This window comes from Leiobunum rupestre, chromosome 11 (genome assembly GCF_980474605.1).
Source record: "Leiobunum rupestre chromosome 11, qqLeiRupe1.1.hap1, whole genome shotgun sequence".
In the NCBI taxonomy this organism is placed as follows: domain Eukaryota; kingdom Metazoa; phylum Arthropoda; class Arachnida; order Opiliones; family Sclerosomatidae; genus Leiobunum; species Leiobunum rupestre.
This window is the reverse complement of record NC_143394.1, coordinates 37144551-37169726: the sequence shown is the minus strand read 5'-3', so window position 1 is coordinate 37169726 and position 25176 is coordinate 37144551. Positions and strand designations below refer to the sequence as shown.

At 34.9% G+C, this 25176-nt stretch overlaps 1 protein-coding gene across 4 annotated transcripts in view; it reads right to left on the bottom strand.

The window, feature by feature from the left end:
- Positions 1-3140: 3140 nt before the first annotated feature.
- LOC149922442 (semaphorin-1A-like) overlaps positions 3141-25176 on the bottom strand; it is a 267931-nt gene continuing 245895 nt past the window's right edge. Inside the window, exons 4-22 of one of the 4 annotated variants that reach the window (XM_090164285.1) lie at positions 22824-22869; positions 22004-22066; positions 21281-21388; positions 20743-20830; positions 18189-18209; positions 14559-14663; positions 14389-14477; positions 13315-13456; positions 12689-12767; positions 12277-12424; positions 12084-12205; positions 11938-12020; positions 11648-11870; positions 11504-11578; positions 11369-11433; positions 11041-11205; positions 9809-9931; positions 6642-6839; positions 3141-5581 (exon numbers count right to left, since the gene is read on the bottom strand). In XM_090164285.1, the coding sequence (XP_090020411.1) occupies positions 5568-5581; positions 6642-6839; positions 9809-9931; positions 11041-11205; positions 11369-11433; positions 11504-11578; positions 11648-11870; positions 11938-12020; positions 12084-12205; positions 12277-12424; positions 12689-12767; positions 13315-13456; positions 14389-14477; positions 14559-14663; positions 18189-18209; positions 20743-20830; positions 21281-21388; positions 22004-22066; positions 22824-22869 (1957 nt within the window). In that variant the 3' untranslated portion in view covers positions 3141-5567. Of the gene's footprint in view, positions 6840-9808; positions 9932-11040; positions 11206-11368; positions 11434-11503; positions 11579-11647; positions 11871-11937; positions 12021-12083; positions 12206-12276; positions 12425-12688; positions 12768-13314; positions 13457-14388; positions 14478-14558; positions 14664-18188; positions 18210-20742; positions 20831-21280; positions 21389-22003; positions 22067-22823; positions 22870-25176 lie in introns of all 4 variants that reach the window. The other 3 variants (XM_090164282.1, XM_090164283.1, XM_090164284.1) reach the window with 3 other exon arrangements.

The following is a 25176-nucleotide window of genomic DNA, read 5'->3' as shown; positions in this document are numbered from 1 at the left end:
GATTATTAAATCCTAAGTCCACCTTGTTGAGGGGACGCCTTCGAATACAATCATCAATATTCTACATTACATTTCGTATAACCCCGTGGTCAACGGAATTTATGAGCTAATGTGTGTGTATGCATTACGACCGAAATTTTATCATTTATGATAGAGCGACGAAAGATCAATAAAAGAGACTAATTGACTAACGTTAAATTATTTGGACGCGATACATTTTTGAACAATAATAATATTTCTTAATAAAATTTCTTTACTAACCATAATTTCGATTAAAATGAAAATAAAAATTATCCTTAGATAATTCCCCAAAGAGCATTTTCCAATAACATCCCCCCATTTTAAAATATTTAGATTTTTGAATATTCCATGAAGTAATCATTCTAGTGTTAAAAGTTTTGTTAGCTACATAATTTATGTAAGTTGCAAATAAGTTTTGGCAAATCACGGACTGTAAATCTAAAATTTACAGTCCGTGGGCAAATCGTTTATTTTTAAACATTGATTTCCAAAACTGGTTTTATTATTTTAGCATGGCTGACGTATTTCGCCTCGCACTACATTTTATATTTCAAGCGAATAAAAATTATCGTTATAGGAAGATGGAATATCATTAAATTCAGAAAGAAACATTATACCTAGTAGATTATCTTGCACGTCATCGTTGCTATCTGTTACGTCATCTGTGTATTCCGAATGACGCAACGCTGCTATGAGCAAACAGCGGAAAATCGGTTAACAGGATATCCTTGAATCTAAACTATTTGCATGATCCGTTCAATACCTAAAATATTTTTGAAGTTAAATTTATTCATACCATAAGTAACATAATACCAATAAGAATGACAATTAGCAAAAAATATATCTGAACTGATTTGCATAGCTATTGTGCAAAACAAAGTTTAGTTCAGTAGAGAGACCCCTAGTGTCTAAATATGGCTTTAGTTTTGTCATGACAACCAAAAATGTTTTTTATAACTTAAAACCATATTTTCCCTGTGGAAATTAACATGCAGAATTTTAGGGTCTCACCCCTTTTAAAAAATTTAAAATATTAAAAAAATAAATTATATTAAAAACATACATTGGGTAAATGAGTGTAAATTTGGCGGAAAATAAGGAAATTGGGTAAATACAAGTAAATTAGGCTATATTATTTAATATGGTAAAAATGGGTAAATGCATTTCGGTAAATATTAGTAAAATGTGTAAATTAGGTAAATGCAAGTAAATTGACTAAATTTTGTTTATGGATGTAAAATTGGTAAACGCTAAATATTTTAAATTTTTTAAATCAAAATCAGCGATTTCTCCATGTTAATTTCCATAAGGAAAAGTAGGTTTTAAGTTTTCAAAAACATTTTTGTTTGTCATGGCAAAACTATAGCCCGTCGAAACCTTTCGTTTTGGGAAATTTCAAGTAACAAAATGGTTTACTTATTCCCCGAATTTAAACAAAATTAGCGAAAATCACACTTGCAAGTCCATGTAAAAGCTGGGCGATAATTTCAGTCTCCATAAAAGATTCGGTCAGGAAATTAGCATTGGAACAATAGGAAATGTCATACTTATCGTTATTAGGTTACTTATGCCCATACGAATTATGAACAAACAAGAGGCTAAAACAAATTTAAAGCATACGTATACACTCTTTTATATCATTATTATTTGTGAGAGCTGCCATTTTATTACAGGTCTGATTTCAAATAGTGCATGCAAGGCCGCTTCACGCGGTCAAGTGCACGCGACGTCTCGAGCTGATGAGCACGTGCAGGCGCCCTTGCCTGTACTATTTTAAATTAGGCCTGTAATGAAATGGCCGACTTCATAAAAGAGTGTACATGACGATTTATTGAAAGAATCATTGAATCTAGTATGTTCAATAAGTATTTAGTTTATTCAATCGCTATCAGAGCATTAAAATATTTAAAATAAAATTACCCTATAAGGCAGTTCATCAATTTAAATGGATAGTTCCAACTTCATAGAATTATATACTCAAAACATGATACAGCAGAGCTAAAAAGTCAAAAAGGTCATTGTTTTGTAATCGAAACCGGTGATATTAAGTGGGTTATGGGTTATCTGCACGAAGTAATGAGATTTCTGTACAAGATGTGCTTGTGGAAATAAACTTTTATCTCTCGCCAAAGTGTTGTTTAGAAAAACAAATTATCGGTTTTAAAATGATTGTTATTGTCGGTTTTAATTTGTCTGTTTAAAACAAATTGCCGTTTTGAAAATGTTTGTTTAAAACGTTTTAAACATGGTGTCGGTTTTAAAATGATTGTTGAAACAAATTGTCGTCTTGAAAATGTCTGTTTAAAACAAATTGTCATTTTGAAAATGTCTGTTTAAAACAAATTGTCGTCTTGAAAATGTCTCTTTAAAACAAATGGTCGTTTTGAAAATGTCTGTTTAAAACAAATTGTCGTTTTAAAAACTATTTAATATGTCTTTATTAAATGATTGTTTAAAACGTTTTGAACAAGGTGTCGGTTTAAAAATGTTTGTTTAAAACGTTTAAAACAAATTGCCGTTTGAAAATGTTTGTTTAAAACGTTTTAAACATGGTGTCGGTTTTAAAATGATTGTTGAAAACAAATTGTCGTCTTGAAAATGTCTGTTTAAAACAAATTGCCGTTTGAAAATGTTTGTTTAAAACGTTTTAAACATGGTGTCGGTTTTAAAATGATTGTTGAAAACAAATTGTCATTTTGAAAATGTCTGTTTAAAACAAATTGTCGTTTTGAAAATGTCTGTTTAAAACAAATTGTCGTTTTGAAAATGTCTGTTTAAAACAAATTGTCGTTTTAAAAACTATTTAATATGTCTTTATTAAATGATTGTTTAAAAGTTTTTAACAAGGTGTCGGTTTAAAAATGTTTGTTTAAAACGTTTTAAACAAATTGTCGTTTTAAAAATGTTTGTTTAGAACGTTTTAAACAAATTGTTTTTTAAATGTTTGTTTAAAACGTTTTAAACAAATTGTTTTTTAAATGTTTGTTTAAAACGTTTTAAACAAATTGTGTTTTTAAATGTTTGTTTAGAACGTTTCAAACAAATTGTCGTTTTGAAATGTTTGTTTAAAATTGGACAAATCGGACGAGAATAGTGGGGAAAGTGCGACGAAAATAAAGTGTAAATCAGAATTTTTTTATTTTTCTTCCAAGATATTAACGCCCATAAGAACACAAAAATTTACAATAGGCAAGGTACTGTACACAAGCTGTACAATGTTTTCTTCTGGTTCAGCCTCCCAGAAACAAAAAAAAAATTATTATTTGTTTTTTGAAATTTTTCATTTACGAAAGGAATTCCTCTGTGTATACAAAATTGACAGCAAAAATTTCACATCCGTATATAGCTGAAATTTCTTATCGGTTCTTGGATGACTGTAGCAAAAACACGCCTTTGGCCTTCTGGATCATTTTATTTATATTATAATACGCGTAGAAAGAACTGAATTAAAGATTTAAGGCCGTAACATTAATTTGTTCGGCAATTTACGTAATAATTTATTAAATTGGGAAGTGTTAAAATTACGAGCTGTTTTTACAAAAAAAAATAATAAAACCCGCACTATAGTATATCGGAAAAATTATTTACAACATTTATATATTTAAAACGATTTACAATTGAATTCACGACTTCGAATATAAAAACCAATATATATCTTTACAGTGAAATCTCTACAAAATGAAGGATGAACGTGATACCGAAACTATAATACATAGCAAAGGGAGCGCACTCGTCGTATTTACAAAACAATCGTAATGAAAAAATCCAAGTAAAACTTTGGAACAAAAATCTTTTTTTTTATAAATAACTTAATTTTTTTTGAAAAAAAATAAAAATAAAAATAAAATAAAATCTTTACGTTTTCAGTTAATAATAAAGTAAAATAATGTATATCGATTGACAAATACAAAATTGTAAAATTCGTTCCAAAGTTTCACCGCGACAATAATGTCTTTCGTTAAATACCGGCAACAATGGAAAGAATACACTGAAAAAATGCTCAAAAAGTTTTCAAAAATATTTCACTCAACAAATACGTAATGTAAAAAGGGGGGAGGGAGACCATTGTTTTTTTTTTGCCACAGTCATTATATCGTTGATTTTTCTCGTAACTAACTATACACAACAAAAAATTCCAAGTAACACGTTATTTTGGACTTATATTCGAAGCTGAAATAGCCGTGACAATGTTTTGTCTCAAAATGCTTTTTTTAATCGTAGTTTATTTTTATAGTTCCGACGAAGCATTCGAGTTGTTCAGTTTCCCCGCTTGTATTTTTTCTTAATAAAAAACCCTTTTTTGTTTTATTATATTAGCGAGGATGAAATATCAGTTTTGTTTTAAAGAGCCCCCATTTTTTCCTTTACTTTTTAAAAAAATTCTACTATAATTCACAGATCCTTATAATTTTCACAACAGGGAAATACAAATTTTTTTTAATATATATATATTTTTTCCTAATACAATATTTAGACAGGTTTTTATTTTTATTTTAATCTTCACCACCTTCAATATTTTGAGGGTTATTTTTTATTTTTAAAAAAAGAATAACGTTTTTGTCTTTTTTTAAAGTGATAAGTGGAATTATTTGGTTTTTATTCTACATTATTATAATCGTTGCACGAACATATATATTTAAATATATCGAACGTAATTACGATAAATCAATTTTAAACGAAACTCAGCCAATAAAGTGCGCTATAGGATACATTGAAATTTGTATAAGGGGCTAATAGGGACGCTATGAAATAATTTTTAAAAAGTACATTTAGGCGAAAATTTTTGGATTTTTTTTAATAACATGGCATGGGCGGGCATTTTTTTTATTAATATTATTATTATCATTATTATCCCTAATCTTAATTTATTTTCTTATTACTTACGGGACAATTGACATATAAGAAAATTCTTTAATACTGACGAGACAGGATTGACGGGGGAATTCGTGATAAACTTTGAAGGAAGAAGGGGGCTAAATTCAAGACGTGGATAATACGAGGGGGGTATAATCATTGGGGGGTATTTCGAAAAATGTTCTACAATGTATAGAGTGCTTTCCAATAAATAGTGTTTCGAACGAAATAAAAACACAGGCTTAAATAGTCCGTTGGTCTCTCATGATGTAAATAACAATCTATAGTTAAATGTGAAACAGGCCGGAACTGTGATAGCAGAAAGTTTTTTTTTTAATTCACTCGTCGGACCCTTTTATCCAGGAAAACCGTTGTTTTTTTTTAAATTATGTTACACGTAATATAGCGTATTAAAATGTCTATAAAGTTTGTTTTAATCCCGCACGCTTCACCTCGGCCTGAATATTTTATTTCGAAAGAGCGAAAAAAATTCACGTAGTTTTTTTTTTAAGTTTTTCTCTCTCTCTCCCAAACGGGAATTTCAAAGTCTCTTTAAAAATGTTCTCTTGCTTGGTTGGAGGATGTGTTTTTTTATATTTTTGGTCCATATATTTAAATATTAACCTTTTCTCGCTCCTTTATCCCCTTCCGACATGTGTATTTCAGAGAATACGGTGTAGAGGAAAGAGTTTTCAAACAACAAATCCTGTCGATTTAAAAAAAAATAACCTTAAAATTCAAGAATTAACTTTTGTCGTTGAGTGTGAAATCACGTTAAACCGCTCAGCAGTTTTAAATTTGTTTTTTTCATTAAAAAGTACTTTTTGTTATAACTTTTTCGTCGGCTATATTTGGCAAGCCAGTTTTGATGTACTTTTCATTGTTTTTTTTTAATATGTTTTGTTTTTTTTTCTATAAAGACAATTCTCTTTGGAAGCACACTGAACAACACACCCATCAAATTTTATCCGTTGACTTTGAAATACACGCTTTTTGCATATAATATCTTCCCAATTCTCTTTTCTTTTTAATAAGATTTCTTTTTGGATATCGAAAAATCCAACCTGCATAGAACATTTACCAAGTCCCCCACCCTTTTCATCAAGAAACGGTATTCTCAAGAAGTCACAGATTTCACTCGATGGAAATTTCAGGGCGCGGTTTTTTTTTTGTATTTTCTCGATTAATATAAAATTTTTCATCTGGCGTAAAAAAAACCAATTACGCTTGGGGGGAAAATTAAAATTTCATCAAATATTTTATAAATTCCACGATTAAGTTAATAAAAATATGCAACTAAAATCGTCGCGTTTAAAACTAAACATAAAATTTGGGATTGGGGGGAAAATCTTGAAAATAAAAACATGGATTTTATAAAAATTTGGTGTTACATTTCCCGCTTAATCGGGATTAGGGGGAAATGATCGGGGATAGATGAGGGGATGAAATTTAAAAAAAAATTGGAATGTGTGATTAAAATGAATATATTTTTTCCTTATAATATAGCTCGGTTTCCCCCCCACACGCTCGATCTGCAAGAACTCTCGTTTTATGGAAAGTATAAAAAAATGTAGTAGTAATTAACTATAAGTAAATTTTCTTGACTTTCTGTACGGGTTTATTATCAGCGGAGCTGTTGGCGCTCTTGCCATTTCCGTTTTTTGGGGGCACGTTCAGCACTAAGTTGATGGGTTTGTTGTTGGCGGAAGGTGGTAGGAAGCTTTCGGCATGGTTCATGTGATTGGGGTCACGGACCCCGAGCCTACCACTTCCGTGATGCTGGTCCAGGTAGTGGGCGTCGTCGTAAGGGGAGTCCACCTCTTCAGTCCGACATCGCCGGCTGAACACGTAGCCACTGATGAAGCCCACGACCAAGGACGACACGATGCTCGTGGTCACCGCGATGGCCAACGTTTCGGCGGTGTACACGTAGTGGTGACCTCTCGAAGCGCCCGCCACGCCACCTGCACGACGAACGAGAAAACGCACGAAACAATGAGTTTCAGTTAGTAGCAGCCCCGAAAATACGCGTCCCAAACCATTAGTGAGAACTTAAGACGATAAATACGTTCCATAAGTGTGTCAGTTAGTCGAAATAATTAACTTTAGCTATGTTTAGAATTTACAAAAAGATCAGATATTCGAGAACAGTACGAAACTTCAAATAAAGCTCAGCAATCACATTCACTATGGCGACCAAAAATGTCTCTCACAGGGAGACATCCCGAAGTGTAACCCATCAATTTTGTTCAAACTCGGGGGATTGGTAGACCTTCGTGTATCATGAAAAATCCTAAAAATAATTAATTCAATGGGCAACCGTTTTGCCATGGCAACGAAAAATGTTTTTGACAACACAAAATATAAAATTTTCCCATTGAAAATAACATGGGATTTTGACCTCAAATTGATCAACATTTGATCAATTTTGATGTTTTTTTGTCAATTTTTATCTATTTTTTTCTATTATTTTTCACAGGGGTGGGGGGTCCTAGGAATCGGTCAGAATCCCATGTTATTTTCAATTCGAAAATTTCTATTTGTTGTTGTCAAAAACATTTTTCGTTGCCATGGCAAAACGGTTGCCCATTGAATAAATTCCCTTTATGATTTTTAAAGTTATACGAAGGTCTACCAATCCCCCGAGTTTGAACAAAATCGGTGGGTTACACTTCGGGATGTCTCCTTGTCAGTAAAAATTTAACCGACACACTTAAGATACAAGTAATAATAAACGTATGGTAAGAGTATTCAATCGCCACCATTTTGTCCGCGAAAAGCCGATATCGTTTCAACGATAATTGATAGAAATGACATTGAAATTTCTTTTGATTGGTATTGGTCTCCTCTCTCTAATCATACCAGTGATACTTCTCTATTATCAATAGGAAAATTGTACGATTGGATCATCTTACTAATTGTAAAATACCAGATGCTTTTACACTAATTTTCGCAAAAGTGAGACCATTACTTTATTTAAATATCTCTTATTAAGAACTAAGTTAATGAATTACTTCTCATAACTTGTTCATTTTCGTCTATACTTTATAGATTGAAATTGGTTAAGGGGGAAGACTACGGTGGTCATTGCCTACTTTCGCGCTATTTCAAGCTGAACTCTTTTAATTTGGTATTTTAACTTATAAAATTAATATTTAAGTGTAGAACAGCCTCTTGTTTAGTGACTAAAATAATTTTTACAATTTTAAATTCAAAAGTAATTAAGTTATATTACGTTTTAATTCGGACACCCGGAGCTAAATAAGTTGGGCAAGCGCCCAAACTACCCTTTAGTTAGGACCTTATATCTCGTTTACTATTAATATTCGAATTATCAAAATTATTTTAAGCACTAGACGAAGGTTCAGCCTAATAAGACAAATATAATTCAATTATGTAATTGTTAAAACAGAAACGTTCAGCGTGAACCTAAAAGAGGCTCTTACTGTATTCTTCCACCTTAAGATTAAATACACGTCTTTAATCTAAATTCGTGATTGGTAGTAAGTAGATCTGATCAGATCAATTAAGAGGACTGAAAGTTTGGTTATACGCGCGCGTACAGCTTTGGGTGTAGGGAAAATAGTTCACTATATATAGATCAACAAAAGATTCAGCATAAAGATCCGTTGTACTCATGCGGAAAAACTAATCATTCTGCACCAGATAATAAACAGCAAAGCTCTGCCTGACCCTGTTTTCTGCTGCCATCAAATATCAACTCAGGAAAAGCACAGAAACAAAAGTAAATAGAATAATATTTCCTTAAAAAGTGCATGACACTCAACTCATAAAATGAACGAGGGAAGAAATAAGGACATGCTAAAAAAAGAGAGACTTGTATAACTTAATAAGCCGATTCCACTACAGGTAGGTTGGTCAAAATATACTAGAAATTCAACCTACTGTAAATTCTCGTCATAGCAGACGAAATTTTGTAGTGACACTATCGCCACTTCCAGATTCGTTTGCTGAACCAGTATTTAGCCGACGAAAGTTTTTAACTAAGTAATAGTTCAGCAATGAATCTAGGGTTGGCGCCACCTTTACGAAAATATTCGCCATGACAGTGTGGGATGAGCTTATTCCATAAGCACGCATCGTTTTGGTTATTCAAGATTTTGGTTTAAAATGTTTTAAGCCATTTAGCAATAGTGCGTAAAACTTAAAAGAAATGTAGAAATTAATAATGAAAATGTAAAAATGGTTAATAGAGAAAATTTAAGAGCGACTTTTAACATTAGCACGCGTGAGAAAGAGTTTTTCATAAGGCAGCAGAAAATGACGAGTATCACGATGAAATTTCGAATATGATAAATTACTATTATTATTATTATTATTATATTATTACTATATTTCGCGTTATTAAAAAGTTTAATAAGAATATTATTAAGAAAATTATAATAAGGTGCATTAGATAAAATTAAAATTAACGATACATTAAAAACATAGAACAATTTTCCTATTGCGCACTTTATGTTTAATTTAAAAAAATATGAAAATTATGCATTAAAAAGAATCTTCGTTATATGAACCATAATAATAAACATTTAAAAAGTGCTTTTTGTTAAAATTCCCATCAAAATTGGCCTCAAGCTTAAATAAAACGCAAACAAAATTAATATACATAAAGGGACACTTAATTTCAAGAACTTTGTTAATCGGCTTAACTAGTCAATTCATTCTGAAAACACATGCTCAAATTATACATCTAAAGCCTTACGGAACGATAAAAACATTAAAGCATGCGACACACACGATGTGATATCAGCCATCATTTTTTTTAATTTGTTCCATTCGTGATTAGGCCAGGCAAAATATAATTGTAAAAATCTGAATACTGGCAGACAGCAGGCAGTCTTGTGACCATACTCAGTAACGGCCTCAATGCTCACAAGACTATCACTTTGTTTTTAGGGTAGGCAGGGCTTACCGTTATCTCGGCTCTCTGTTTCTAATGTTGACGCTGAGTTACTGCCTAGCTGGTTCTCGTGGCGGCTGGCTTGGTGGTGGGGGGACCGCTGAGGTACGCTACCCTGGCTAGGAGGTGGACGACCTAAACGATCAAAAATCATATTGTCAGCCTGAAGATTGACAAAATACACCGATTTGTAAAATCCTTAATAGGGAAACAAACATTTAGATCGAAGCCCTTAAAGGTTCCATTTTAACGCTTTCAGTTATACTAGATGGCGCCAATTTAAATTTTTGGCGGGAAGGGAATAAATTTAACAGTTTCCGAGTTTCTAACACTATTTTGAAATTTTTTTTATGTTAAACTCAAGAAGCAGTTGGCCTAATATTTAGAAAATTTTTAAGTTTTACATTTTAGGACTATTTGCGCCATCTGGTACGTCTTCGCGTATTTAATAATCGACCTCTAATGGCGTTACCCCTACGAAAGGATCTTATCCCTTTGTGTAAAGGTCTGTTATCCGAAACAATATAGTATTGCGACACTACTGTTGAGCGTGTATTTTGGCGGAATCAAAAAATGTTTAATATGATAGTAAATTAGTTAAAGTCATTCGACTTAAATACTGAAAACTACATATCATAATGGGATTTCTGAACGTTCAAATTAAACGTGTTAATTCATTAGCTAAATTAGTAAAAACAGGAAACTCTATATCTGTAGTTCTTTACAATTCAGGTAAACCAAACCATCTTAAGTTTTGTGCATAAATAAATAAATCAGCTAGGCTAATACCCAAGGCACCACCCTAGGCCTAAGTCATCGAGCGACTTTTAAAGCCTTTAATTCAGGGTATCGCTGTCATATTGTACAGTTGAAGAGCAACGTGTATAAAAAAGAAGTGCTTTAACAGTAATTTTTCGCCATGTTTCAATTTACGCAAGGAGCTTGAAACCATTGCATAAAATAGTGCAACTTTTTCAATAAATTAAATATAGTTAGTTAAAAATGTGAAAAATTGAGATGTTACTGAAGTAAGGACGAAAACAAACAGGCATTACCACCACCAGCAAATTTGTGCAGCCATGACCAATCGTTTAGTGATTGCAAATAGGATATCAGTTATAAGGGAAAACATTAGGATTGTTAAGTGTTATCAAAGATGTTTTTACAGAAAAAAAACACACAGCCGTAAGTTTAATGTTTAAGGGTTAAATTCAAATTGAAATGTTTTCCCTTTCGTAACTGACCCAATTTTTTCTTTTCACCAAGTTCATTCTTGATCACGTGATCAATATGTCCAAAAGGAAGAGGACAGACGCACGCCTCGGGACAAGGCGTGCATGGAATCATTGGCTGGCTCACAACGATGCTGTTGGTGCTATTGTCTGTTTGAGAAGTGGGTCCGGTATTACCTGTATAATATTTAAACACACTTCAGAGATAAATCGCTTACAAATATTAAATCTAAAGGGATATAAGGTTTATAAGTAAACGATATTGTCTGATGTCACCTTGGCTATCTGTCGCTTTTACCGTATTTTGAATCAACTGAAAGCAACAAAACCATCATCTTACCATCTTGGCATTGACTATGCCATCCTTCCAAAACATTTTGGATGAAATTCTTTCTATTCCACAACCTACAAGAGCGAAAAACTGTATAATTATCTGAACATAACAATTTTGCTATATTACTACAAGTGTATTCACCTCGATGGTGAGCTTGTGCAGATCCTTCGATCAATATCCCAAGCGCAGTAGGGATCTTGCAAGCCAACACACTCGCTAAAATACAAATTTAAAATGAGACAAACAAAGTCTTTGCTAAAACCGGAATTAATTTGGATCACATACCTGCATGTTTTGGCATGCCTGGAGCAATTGTGGAGTGGAATAGTTTTAATTTCTTCGTGGGAGACTACAACTAATTTGGATTGGTGCGCTGTATTGTACACCATTAAGTTGGTGACAGGTGCTTGATGGGGGAATACGATTATGTCTTCAATTATAACAGGCTGAACTTTGGCGTCAGCAGTGGAACTTCCAGCATTCACGGTTTTCAGAATACGACCGTTATCTTTAAATAGTAAAAACCAAGAATAATTAGTATCTAGCGAAATCTAATGATTATTTCGAAAGTATACCTGTTCCTACAAACAGGACATCGTATTTCTCCCCACCAGAGGTTTCAATTTGCGGATCAACGGCGATGTATGTGAATCGGTATCTGTTAATGGTTGAATTTATTAAATTTATCTTTTCGAATTAAACTAGAAGCTATGTGACATACTCAAAGCTGGTGTGCAGTAAAATAGGATGTCTCCAAAATGCTGGCACAGTATTGTCCATTAGAGGGTGATCTTTGATGAAGTTCACCGTGATTTCTGGCAGTGTTTGGGAATTATTCACGCACTAATGATCAGATTAGTAATGGATTAGTAAACTTAACGAGCGCGTTTATGATAAACGAATCAAATGTTTACTTGTCCAGGTCTGGGTTCTGGCACTTTAGACGCCTGCACTGAGAGCCAGTTGGAATTCATGTCTTCTTGCCCTTTAAAAGAGCCCTCAAATGTGTGCAAGATATCATCCAGGCTGAAGGCACACACTGCAGAGCCACTTATACTATTCCTAAACGCGATAAAAACAGAAATTAACAAACTCGAAATCTGCCAAAAATTAAAAACAGCTGACAAGAAGATTTTAAAAATCCAAGAAAATGAGTGCAAAATCTCAGATTTCTAAATCCAAAACAGGGTTTAAAGACGGATTTGGAGTTAATGCAGAAATGCTTAGAAAACACCCAGGATTTTTCCTACCAATTTTTCAAAGTATTTTATTCTGCGTAATCTCCTAATTTTTTAAAAGTCAAATAAAGACATATTTTAGACTTACTGGGGCGTAGTAAAAACGCCATAGACCAGCTGGGCTTTATTTTGAGCATATGTACCTTCCACGATTTGACTTGTAGATTCTATAAGTGGAAAAAAGAAAAATACACAGGAAGAAAGTTTAATAGAGTTTTTCACTAAAATCTATTAGAATTTCGAAGAGAGTTAGAAGGAAACCTATATTATCATATACGCTGTACCTAGACTATAAGGTGATTTTTTTAAGGGAAGTCGCCGAGCAAAGCAGTTTGTAGATGCCCCCCTTTTCCCAGAGTGGATAATCAATAAGAGTTCGTGCTGATGAAAAGATGGCGAAAGTAGATTAAAACGTCTCCAAGTAACTCGAATTCAATAGGAAAATAAATGAAGAAAGCTGAAATTGCGAAAATTTTCACTTTCAAACCCGAGAAGGTCTACACACAATCGCGAACTTTTGAAAATTATCGCCGGAGTTTTGTTCGAGATTGGAGACTTTCGAAAAAGTAAAATACTTTTAAAGTAGGCTTTGTTTCAACACGTCACGGGAATTTCGACGCTATTTGAAGTCTATTTTCTTCCACTACCCACCAGCTATTTGAAAAATCTCGAGGGTCTACGAAATAGGACAAGCAAAGCTTAAAGTAGACTTACGTATTTCGTTGAAATAGAATGGAAATTCTCCGGAAATGGAGCAATTGAGACGAGCCTTTAGGAAAGACGTCCACTGTTTGCGGAATTTGTGAGGGCCACCCTTGTCTTTTGTGCACACTCGGGCCACCCGAGAAAACACCGCCTGCAACAAGAGCCAACGTGTCAAGGTGGTGTTCAAATTACGCTCTCAATACCACAGTATTTTCAAGTATTTGAGCGCTCTTTTCCTAAGAATGTCTTGAAAATAGAGAGCCGAGTAAAAACGTTTTTTACCATTTTCAACTGTTTCTCGAATTCGGTTAGGGAATGGATGGAAAACCAGTTATTTGGATGGCAATAATTGTTACCATTTTCCACGGTAACCACGGGAATGGGCGGGAGTCAGACTGTTTCTCGAATTCGGTTAGGGAATGGATGGAAAACAAGTTATTTGGATGGCAATAATTGTTACCATTTTCCACGGTAACCACGGGAATGGGCGGGAGTTAGACTGTTTCTCGAATTCGGTTAGGGAATGGATGGAAAATAAGTTATTTCGATGGCAATAATTGTTACCATTTTGCAAGTCAATCAGTTTGTTTCTAGAATTCGGTTAGGGAATGGATGGTTAACCAATTATTTGGATGGCAATAATTATTTTTTCATTTCCCACGGGAATGAGCTGGAGTCATACTATTTCTCGAATTCGATTACGAAATGGCTTGAAAACCAGTTATTTAGATGAAAAGGGCTTTTTTTTTACTAAGTAATGAACAGGGAATGCGAGGGGTCGGACACTTGCCATTATTTTGTATGGGAGTTCGGGATTTCGTAGAGATTTTGGGATTTCAATGTTAATTTACCATAGAGAGAGTTGAAAGATTTTGCGATTTTAGACAAAGTGTACGGGATTTTGGTAAATGTCCGACCCCTTGAGGGAATGGGTGGAAATTAGGAAACTTAGGTCAAATAGAATGGGTAAAAATATTGCAATAATAATGGAATAGATTGGGAAATTTTTAAAACGGGAATGGGCGGGAATGGTAATGTTTCAGCTTCAATCGCAGCTCTCTACTTGAAAGGATAAAATCTTACCTTTCCGCAATTGATATATTCGACGGCGATTTCTCGGAAGAAAAAGTAAACGTATTCTCCGTGGTGTAATGAATTTACAAAATTGGGTGCTGCGAAATATTAAAATTTAACTTATTTAAGTCATTTGAAATCCACAAAAAGTTGCAGTTTTGTAAGAAAAAGTGTCGTACCGTTCAGGTGCTTCATGTTGAGTTGCTCCGTCCGAAGTGGTTCCCGATAAATCAAAGGATCAGCTCCCGAAAACTGAGCTACAGTTGCCACATACAGGTGCTCATCTGGGATAAGAAAGAAAATACGTGGTTTTTATGGGCAATGTTCGTTCTGTCAACTATTATACGAATGAATTTGATTATTATGCTACAAATTGTACAGGATGTCAACCCAGTGATATTCCGAAGATTCCCGCTGCGTAACTACATAAGGCTATAATTACGTTCCTTAAGTGTGTCAGTTAGTCGAAAACATTACTACAGTGACGCAGAATTTACGTCATCACAAAAATGATAAAGCCTCTAGGAAAATGCGCCATTTAAAAACTGCCGATTTTGTTCAAAGTCGGGCAGGATGTAGACCTATATGAGGTATGAAATTTCCCAAAAGGAGACGTTGCACTACCCATTCGATTTGCCATGGCAACCGAAAACGTTTTTGACCACTTAAAACTAAAAAATCTCCATTTAAAAAAGCGTGGGATTTTTTCGGTTTCACCTACGAATATTTTTTTAATTTGAAAATCACGATATGGGTAATTTTGAGCACATTTAGGTAAATTTCATAAAGTTTGGGTAAATTTTAACCTTTTTGGGGTAAAATAAGGAAAAACACTTATTTTTGTTTTAAGTGGCCTAAAATATTTTCGGTTGCCATGGCAAATCGAATGGGTAGCGCAACGTCTACTTTTGGGAAATTTCATATCTCATATGGGTCTACATTACCAAATCGGCAATAAACACCTCGGGTACTCTCCTTGTTAGTTTGTAGTCCGACAAAAATGAGTGATCATTCTAGAAAAGGCTCTTGGTACCAATGAGGATTGAGAACTGACTGACACACTTATGTGCCAATTACAAGCGTTTGTCTTTGACAACGGATTTCAACTGGTCAGAGTTTTCTCGCCCATACTCTTCAAAAATCGTTCAATTTGAACGTTCCCTACCCCCAAAAAAAAGTAGTCTATGGTAACGCCAGGAGCTGACTGTAGGCTTAATGTAAAGCATTTTCTAATTGAATACCAGTAACGTGAAGCGGGGATTAATTACAAACACGTCCACACTTTCTAAACGACAATGCAAGAACAACATTATGTAGAATATTCACGAGCGTCAGCCCAAAAAATAAACAAAACGCGAAAGAACATCGAGCACATTTTGCTCGTTCGGCGTGTTAGACAAGGCGACTTCGGGGCTTTTGGAGAAGAGGCGGACACGTAAAGCCTTCGGTGATCCCGGTGTCGAAGGAAGGGGCCGGGAAAGGGGGGAGGAAATCAAGATTCGGAAGCAACCTTCTTCCCTCCGCGGGGATCAACGGGGGGACAAAAAAGGACCCGAAGAGAGGAGCTAAAAAGAGAGGCGACAGCGACAAGAAGAAAGATATGCAAATGAAAGTGTTAGCGAAATTCTCGGGGTTGCGTGTGCGGTCGAAAGAGCGTCTTCGTCGGCATTACGACCCTTTCCGTTTCGAAGGCTAAATTCGTAAAACTCTTTCGGGGTCATCCATCATGCTCGACCGAGAAAGGTGCAAAAACTTTGATCGAAAAACAAGGCCCCGAAACGGTTGTCGTCGCGGCAGCCGAAAGACAGAACACGCCGGGAAAGTAGAACTAAAAAACTTTCTTTCTCGAGAGACGAAGAACAAAAAAACGAGAAGATGAAGCTAAGGCGAAGGGGGAGAGTGGGGCTGGGCGCGGGGGTCCAAAGCCTCCGGGATACGCCGCGGGGAAAAGACCCCGGGAAATGATAAAGTAGGTAATGCATTATTCACGCTTTGTCCCGACACTGAAGGGGGTGTCGGAAGGCCAAATGGGGCGGGGAATAGTATCGTTTTTGTCGCTACTAGGGGCATCCGAGGCAGCCCCCCCCCCCCGCTATAAGGGTAATCAGTGAGAAGTCACCTTTCTCCAATGGGCATCCGACGCTCGGATAAATTAAACTTGGAAGAAAAGTAGTTGGTTGGGGGAAAGGATTTAATAGACTAAAAGCTAAAACGCCATAGGTTGAATCTTATTCTTATGGTTTTCTTCCGTAGAGTCGTGGTTATTTCGGTTACAAAAATGAAACGCCATGCAATATGTGAAAGTGGTTTGTTAACTTTTAAGAAACTATTTGAGGTCGGATTCAACTCGAATTCATCATTTCGAAATCGACCAGTCACGTCACCATGGATACAGCGCGTTCAAATCACTCTTCTTAAATTTAAATATTTAGTTAATGGGCAAGAAATTGTCAACCAACAGGGATATAACATTTTGACTCCACTGGAAAAATATTTTTTTATGATATCTAAATATTGGCCTATCACTGTTCTAAGCCTCATTAACATGTAATGACCTAACGGTTACCTACATTAGTTAGGATAGTTTGCTTAAATCTTCGTTAAGGTAAACATTAGAAAAATAGCGGTAAACATTAACCATACTTAAGCCTGAAGCTGATGCGAAATAGACTAATTTAGTAATTTAGTCAACTGATATCGAATAGATTAATTTAGTAATTTAGTCAACTGATGGCCAAGAGACTAATTTGGTATTTTAGTCAACTGATGTCCAATAGACTAATTTAGTAATTTAGTCAACTGATGGCCAAGAGACTAATTTAGTCAACTGATGTCCAAAGGACTAATTTAGTCAACTGATGGCCAAGATACTAATTTAGTCAACTGATGGCCAAGAGACTAATTTAGTCAACTGATGGCCAAAGGACTAATTTAGTCAACTGATGTCCAAAGGACTAATTTAGTCAACTGATGTCCAATAGACTAATTTAGTAATTTAGTCAACTGATGGCCAAGAGACTAATTTAGTCAACTGATGGCTAAGAGACTAATTTAGTCAACTGATGGCCAAGAGACTAATTTAGTCAACTGATGGCCAAGAGACTAATTTAGTCAACTGATGGCCAAGAGACTAATTTAGTCAACTGATGGCCAAGAGACTAATTTAGTCAACTGATGGCCAAGAGACTAATTTAGTCAGCTGATGGCCAAGAGACTAATTTAGTCAACTGATGTCCAATAGACTAATTTAGTCAACTGATGGCCAAGAGACTAATTTAGTCAACTGATGTCCAATAGACTAATTTAGTCAACTGATGTCCAATAGACTAATTTAGTCAACTGATGTCCAATAGACTAATTTAGTCAACTGATGTCCAATAGACTAATTTAGTCAACTGATGTCCAATAGACTAATTTAATCAATTGGTGTCCAAACTACAACCGCTACCCAGCCAAGCCCCTAATTTCCCGTAAGATAAAACCGGTATGAAAGTTGTCTGAAAGGAAGTGCGTCCGTAATTTTAGAATTACACATTGAACAACATTTAGTGACACATAACACGGCTTCCCTATTTAACTTGCTTTAAAGTTAACATCGGAAAGGGAACGGCCAACTAAACACGGAATTTGTAAACGGGCAAAGATAATTAATGAATAAGACATGCTTATATGTACGTGCAAACGGCCATCACATACGAAGACACCAAACAACAGTCAAGTCGAGTGGAAAGGGTTTTTGAGAGGGAGTTCAATACGTATATACAAAGAGAGAGAGAGTGTGTAAAATGAGAGAGAGAGAGAGACTGTACCTGTCCTTTGGTTCAACGGTCCTGATTGGAAAGCATTTGGGAAAGTAAAAGTAGATACGTTACTTTAAGGGAGGATTACTTGGAGACGAGACACTTAGGCCTATAGCAGAGCCCCATCCGTAACTACAAACGGACTACTAGCGGAAGTTAATACGGTACAAAGATAACAGAGGTTACTTTTGGTGGTAAGTGTTTACAGGGTTCGCGCAAAATTTCCGGAATTAAATTCCCTGACATTTCCAGGTTTTCCCTGACCAAATTGCAAAATTTCCCTGACCATTTTTGTAGAAATAATTAATGTTTTGAGGTAAAATCTTGAAAAATATTTATTATGTATTTTTAATACATCTTTCAAAAATTTATTTGCCGGATTATTTTGGGGTCATTTTAAAATTCCCTGACATTTCCCTGACCATTTGGAAACATTTTCAAATTCCCTGACTTTTCCCTGACCTTTTGGAAACATTTTCAAATTCCCTGACTTTTTCCAGGTTTTATAGGTATTCCAGGTCGTGTACGATCCCTGGTTTATCAATAAATCTGAAAGTTGCGGGTACCACTAATGTGGTTTGTGACAGTCGTATTAAGGGCTTCTGGTTTTACGATAAATCACTCGGTATTTGTTGAAATTCCAAGGGTTGGGAGAAGACTCATTGCCGAACTATTAATTAGTAAAGAACACGGGATTTTAGAAACGGTCCTCTGAGATGTTGCTAGTGTACAGTAGGTTTAGAGGTCGGCGGAACGAATAAATTAACCGGCAAAATTTCGATTATCCATAAAAAGTTTGGTTAACTGTTTTTATGAACATTTTATACGAATAAACAACGATTTAACATGCAAAAATGATCGGTTTTTTCGTATACTTTTTAGATAATTTGCGGTTATGAATAAAAATAAATAATTGGATAATTTCTTATTCAAACGCCGATCTCTAAGTAGGTTGAATATTACCAACCCAAGCATTGGGATCGGTATATTGTTAAACGACTAAAATTGCATTTCGGATTTTCTTAAAGAATAAATAAACTAAACGAGTAATAAAATATACAATTAAACAATAAAATCGAATTTTACTTTCTAAAGCACGACCAAGTTATAATTTTAGTTTGGCTTTCCTGTAATCCTAACGATATACGTTTGAAACATGTGTACCTTCGCAAAATAAAGCTGATTTTCAATGTTTATTTCCGAAGAAATACAAAAAATAATAATTTTATGAAACTATTACATCGATAAAATAGTGTATATAAATAATTACATAAAGTTAATATTATTTTATTTATCTTTCATATTTTCATCATTAATTAATTACAGGGTTGCCACAAAAATTTCAGTTTCAAATTCCCTGACCTTTTTTAATGTCAATTTGAAGTTTTATATTTTACTTTTATCAGATTTTAAATTTCAGCTTTTAATTTAGTGTAAGTGATTCCGGTTATAGTTTAAATTCCCCGACTTTTCTCAAATTTTTAAAATTCCCCGACTTTTCTCAAATTCTTAAAATTCCCTGACTTTTCTCAAATTCTTAAAATTCCCTGACTTTTCTCAAATTCTTAAAATTCCTTGACTTTTCTCAAATTCTTAAAATTCCTTGACTTTTCTCAAATTCTTTAACTTCCCTGACTTTTTAGGATTGCTACATAATTCCCTGACCAGTGGCAAACCCTGAATTATTAATTAATTATTTAATTAATACGCGTAAATTTGAAGTCACGATATGGTGTATGATTCGAGAAATTACCCACAGTTGCAATTCTTTGTGGAACATGCGAAGGCACAATTTTCCACAATTTTCATTTTAATAAGCACGACTGATACTTCTCGTAAAATATATATCCATATACTTTCGATTATACTAAGGGTTTGATATTTAACCCGGTAGAGGTCGCTGTAACGTTGCAAACGTCAAAGGCTCCCTTCCCCGTAAGAGCGTATTTTGTTGGGGACAAAGCTAGAATGCTAAAAAGGCGGTAAACATCCCGTTGAATGAATATGTATGTAAGTAAGGATCGGGGAGCGGTCCACTAAACCAATAGAGACTGCTACGCGAGAAAGATGTATAAAACATAGAAATGGTCAAACACACGGCACACAGAAATTGCTGGTAGAAAGAGGTGAAAGGCTTTTCCAAAACTTAATGGAATTAAAACGGCACTCTATATTCGGAGAGCCCCGATTCAAAGACAAACGAATCGGATGGAACATGGTCTCCTTCGAGTTCCCCCGCGGAGGGCGCGTGCACGGGAGGGCGGGGCCTCGAAGGGTAAACAAAAAACGCGCCCTATTTGCCCTTCTGTTTGGGCCCAAATTAACGTTCCTCTCCATTTCCCTCAAATTTAGATAAGAACGGCGAGTACAAACATTGAGAGAAACAGATTCTACGAGAAACTAAAGTTAATATTGGCGCCCGCCCTTCGTTAGGACAGAAAAGTGGTCTGGCATTCGAAATATTTAGATTGGAGCGAAGCAGGCCCCGCGAATAGAGGAAAACGAAGCTTATTAATGATTATGATTGGGATATGAATAAATGGAAATGGCTCGGCTTTCTTACCGGCGAAAATGGCCGTGCTGTTGTGGTTCGGGTCGTAAGGGCAGAGACCCACTCCGGATTGCTCCTTCGTCTGACTGTAGAGGTCGTCCTAGTTTTGGGGGGTAAAAATAATTAAAAATACCGTTCTATTTAAACACTGCGTTATTAGTTTGGAACCAAAGACAAATATGGTCACAAAAAATTCATGGTTTCTTTTTTGTTTATTTTAAGTTTAAATTAACATTTATATCTTAAATTCGAGATTAAATAAACATCTAAATCTTAAATTCGAGATTAAATAAACATTTATATCTTAAATTAAAGATTAAATAAACATTTATATCTTAAATTAAAGATTAAATAAACATTTATATCTTAAATTCAAGATTAAATAAACATTTATATCTTAAATTCGAGATTAAATAAACATTTATATCTTAAATCGGAAAAATTAAATTAGGAGATCCACCATAAATATCTAACTTTACTTAAAACAATAATTTCTAACGTTTTCCCAGCGTGTGTTGCACCGCTTAAACTCTATAGAAAAAACACATACATTTTGTTTGTACTCTCGACACATGGGTTTGTAGGCGTTGGTTCCGCAGACTAGAATAGTGTCCTCCGACTTTCTGGCCAAAACGCGAATGTAGTTCTGGCATTCCTCCTAAAGTAATAATTTTACGTGTAAAAAAAATCGTGATTTTTAATATTAAAGGAAAACTGTCACCACCTAAAATTGGTTAAAAACCATTTAAATGGATAGAGGACGTCCGAAAATGGTTATACAAAAACTTTCATGTTAATATTATCAGTATTTGATTTATTATAAGCAACCAAATTTCGTGTTTCGACTCGAGAATCTCAGAACCGCTTGGTTGAACCTACCTGAAGCGCCATCTCGTGAACGAAATATTATTTTCCCCGGTTTTATCGTTTTTCGGTCGGTACTGTCGTCTTCTACGACATTCTCCTTGGCTTTTTAACCGAGCTATATTCGTAGATTGTAGTTAATCGTGTTTTTAATATGCCTTACACGCCACCCTGTTTCAAATATTTGCTGCTTCATTCTTTTGGCGCTGCACGTAGGTTCAACCGCGATTTCTGAATATTTTGAAGCCGTTTGATGTAGGTTGCGGAAAAAGGAACCTAACTTTTTAAATACTTTTCCAATAACTATAAAATTTCAGGGACATAATTATTAATATAATTTCTATCTTTCTGTAAAAAAACCTCGTAAATTTTGGGTTTTGGTGACAGTTCTCATTGAATGGTCTTGTACCTCTGATTTTCCTTTGAGGCGACACATTCGGATGTCATCCTCGGTGGAGAACCAGGCCAGCCGCTGACACGAGAGAGGAAGAAAAAAAACAAAGGATGAAATTCCATGAAAAATGTCATAAAAATGTTTCCCTTCAAATTGGTCTCATTAAAAACGGGTCAATTATTTTCATTTCGAGACAGCCGAACCGACAAATAGGAAAAAATTAATGATCACCAATATTTTAATAAAAAAAATAAGAAACCCAATATTTGCTCGTTAAGTTAGGATTTTAAAACGCCGTAAAAGGTCCCTGTTGCTATTAGTATGGTTTAGTTGTTTAGGGATTTTAAGTTTTAAGGTTTTAAATGTCGCTTATAAATATTACGAAATATGGGTATTTGTTGCAAGAGCCAGCCAGACTGGTTTAAACCACCCTGGATTAAGCCACCGAATATAATCCATGGTTAAATCTACTTTTTTTTTATTAAAAAACATTGAGAAATTAATTAGAAATATTGGAAAAACTAAAACTTAACTTTTTATCGCAAGTAATGAGAGCTAGATATAACCAATTAGCGGATCTTAATATTCATTTGGCGCGTGAAAATACGCTGCCATGTTAGGGTATAAAAGTGGGTAAATAAGCCTGCTATACCTCATAATGTAAAGGTACTGTCACGCGCAAAATCGTCATTTTGAAATCGGGCCATTTGAGCAATGAGGGCTAGATATAAGCAATTTGAGCATTTTTTATTAATGGTTTTATCCGGTTTAAGCCACCGGTTACATCCTGGATTTTAAAATTTTTAATAAAAGCCGGTTTTTTGCCAACCCATACCTTCTTTTCCTCCAAGGTTCTTAAACTGATATTGTACACCAGGTTTCTGAAAAATGAAACGGAAATATAAAATATTATAATCATTGTTTAAGAGGTGATTTCAATTGCTACATTTAACAATTAAAAAAAAATATCTTAAAATTTTCAAGTCTGGTTCATACGAATAAAATTATCAGATATCTGTGTTAAATGCGATTTTATAGTCACTGACAACGTAGTAAAAAGTGCAGCGGAAAATATCGCTCGTGTGAACTAGTCTTAAAAAGAAAACTCTTATCCACTTTAAGAACATAAAAATACACGATTAGAACAGCTTTCGTCGGATAAATCTTGGTGACAAAGTAAAAAAGGGTGAATTATTAATTGAGACTAGACCCAAGTTTCCCCGAATTCCCGCACCCCTTTCAGTTGGAGTAAGGGGGTTCTAGAGTAAAAAAAAATGATTCAGAAATGTGTTTTTTTTCCTACGCTTCAACACCAATCAACAAACGTAGTTCGGGTGCGGAACTGTAAAAGGAACATTAAGGGGTTGGGCAAAATTGCATTTTCGCGAAGGGTTCAAAACCCCCTTTTTGTAAGCCATCTAGGAAACGGTTATTATTAAACAAACCCCTGGAAACAGCGTCCCTTCGGTCGCGCCAAACCCCCAACCCCGTCCTCATCCTAATCTACCCATCTTTCTTCTACTGCAAAAGCCCGGCTACGATAAGGAGTCAAGGCGACCGCGGCAATGTACTGGTAAGGGCGGGGATACGTAGAGGTCTGCGTAAGTGAGAGAAGAACCCTGGACAAAAAACTCCCCCGTTGAATATTCGCTTAAAGCTCTCGTCACGGTCTCTGACGCGTCGTCCTATTTCTCACTTTTTTTGGTCGGGGTCGGGGCTGTGCTGGGGCAATTACCATTCAAGACGCGACGTCCAAAACGAGCCCCATAACTCGAAAAGCCCTAATGCGCCCCAGCCCTCTCTCCCACTCTAAAAAGAGACGCTGTCAAATTTCGTTTCCATCATAAGATACAATGGGAATGTCTCCAATATATGAGAAATGGTCGACGACAATTTTTGTATACCGGAATCGTACGATTGCTTTTTTTACCCGCTGATTTTCGAATATTTTCAGAGTTTCATTATTTTTATCGTTACTCGAATCGATTTCTTTAGCTTAACCATCAGACACATTAAATAGAAAATTTAGAAATCAACAAAGGATATTGATTGCGTCGGATTGCGTTACCCAGTTCTTCATTTTTATATATTTTAATTAAGAAATTTAATCGGATTTTTCTTTATTTTATTTGATTTTTTAAACATTTTACGTCTCTTTTTTTTGACAAATTGATTAAAGGAAAAGTCCAGGTTGGGTAAAACTTGGGTCTATTTGAAAGATCATGTTCAAATATACTCAAAAATATCAGTCGTAAAATTGTATCTTGTTTTAATGACGAGAAATTAATTTTTAAACGAGCGAAATTTACCCGCCAAGCGAGCTGCCATTTTCTTTCGCCTTCCCTCCGCAGACCGCACGCGGGACAAGCGCGCGCAGGGAATAGAGCGCTGTTATAGCGCGAACAGCGCGTGATTTAAGTCCTAAAACATCACCGCGAAACAAAATGGCAGCTCGCTTGGCGGGTAAATTTCGCTCGTTTAAAAATTAATTTATCGTCATTTAAAAAAGATACAATTTTACGACTGATATTTTTGAGTTTATTTAAACATGATCTTTCAAATAAATCCAAATCTTACCCAACCTGAACTTTTCCTTTAATAATTTGCGTAGAGCGGTAATTTAACCTAATATTTAAATTAATTATAATTAAATTTTATTACTACTTGAAATTTAATTGGAATAGTTCTTTTTATACAATAACCTTGGCCATCTTGTTGAAATGTTGCCTCCCCGCTTCAGCTGTGGATCCGTTTTCTCTCCCACTAAAGAGTTTATGAACTCATTCTTAGGCATTGGCTGAACTATTCCAGGGCAACATTTCAACAAGTTGGGCAAGCGTAAAGACATTTTATAAAATCAACTATTGCTACAGAAAGGACATTTATACATTTAAGAAGGTTTAATAGGTGTTTCTATAAAATACGTTAGGTCAAGTGTAAAGGTTTTTTCTACGTCACTTGCTAAAGTTATTGAATATAGAGAGCGCGCGCTCGAGTCGATAAAGATTTTGGTATTTGAAGTCGACGTGCGAAACGCGCGTGCCAATAAAGCACGAAAAAGCTTAAGCTCGTGACGGGGGGAAAAATATTTCATACATTTAATTTTTTTATTGATTTATTTTATAGAAACACCTATTCAATGTTTAAAAAAATCAATTTAATAAGTTTTTTTTTTCAAAAACGCTGGG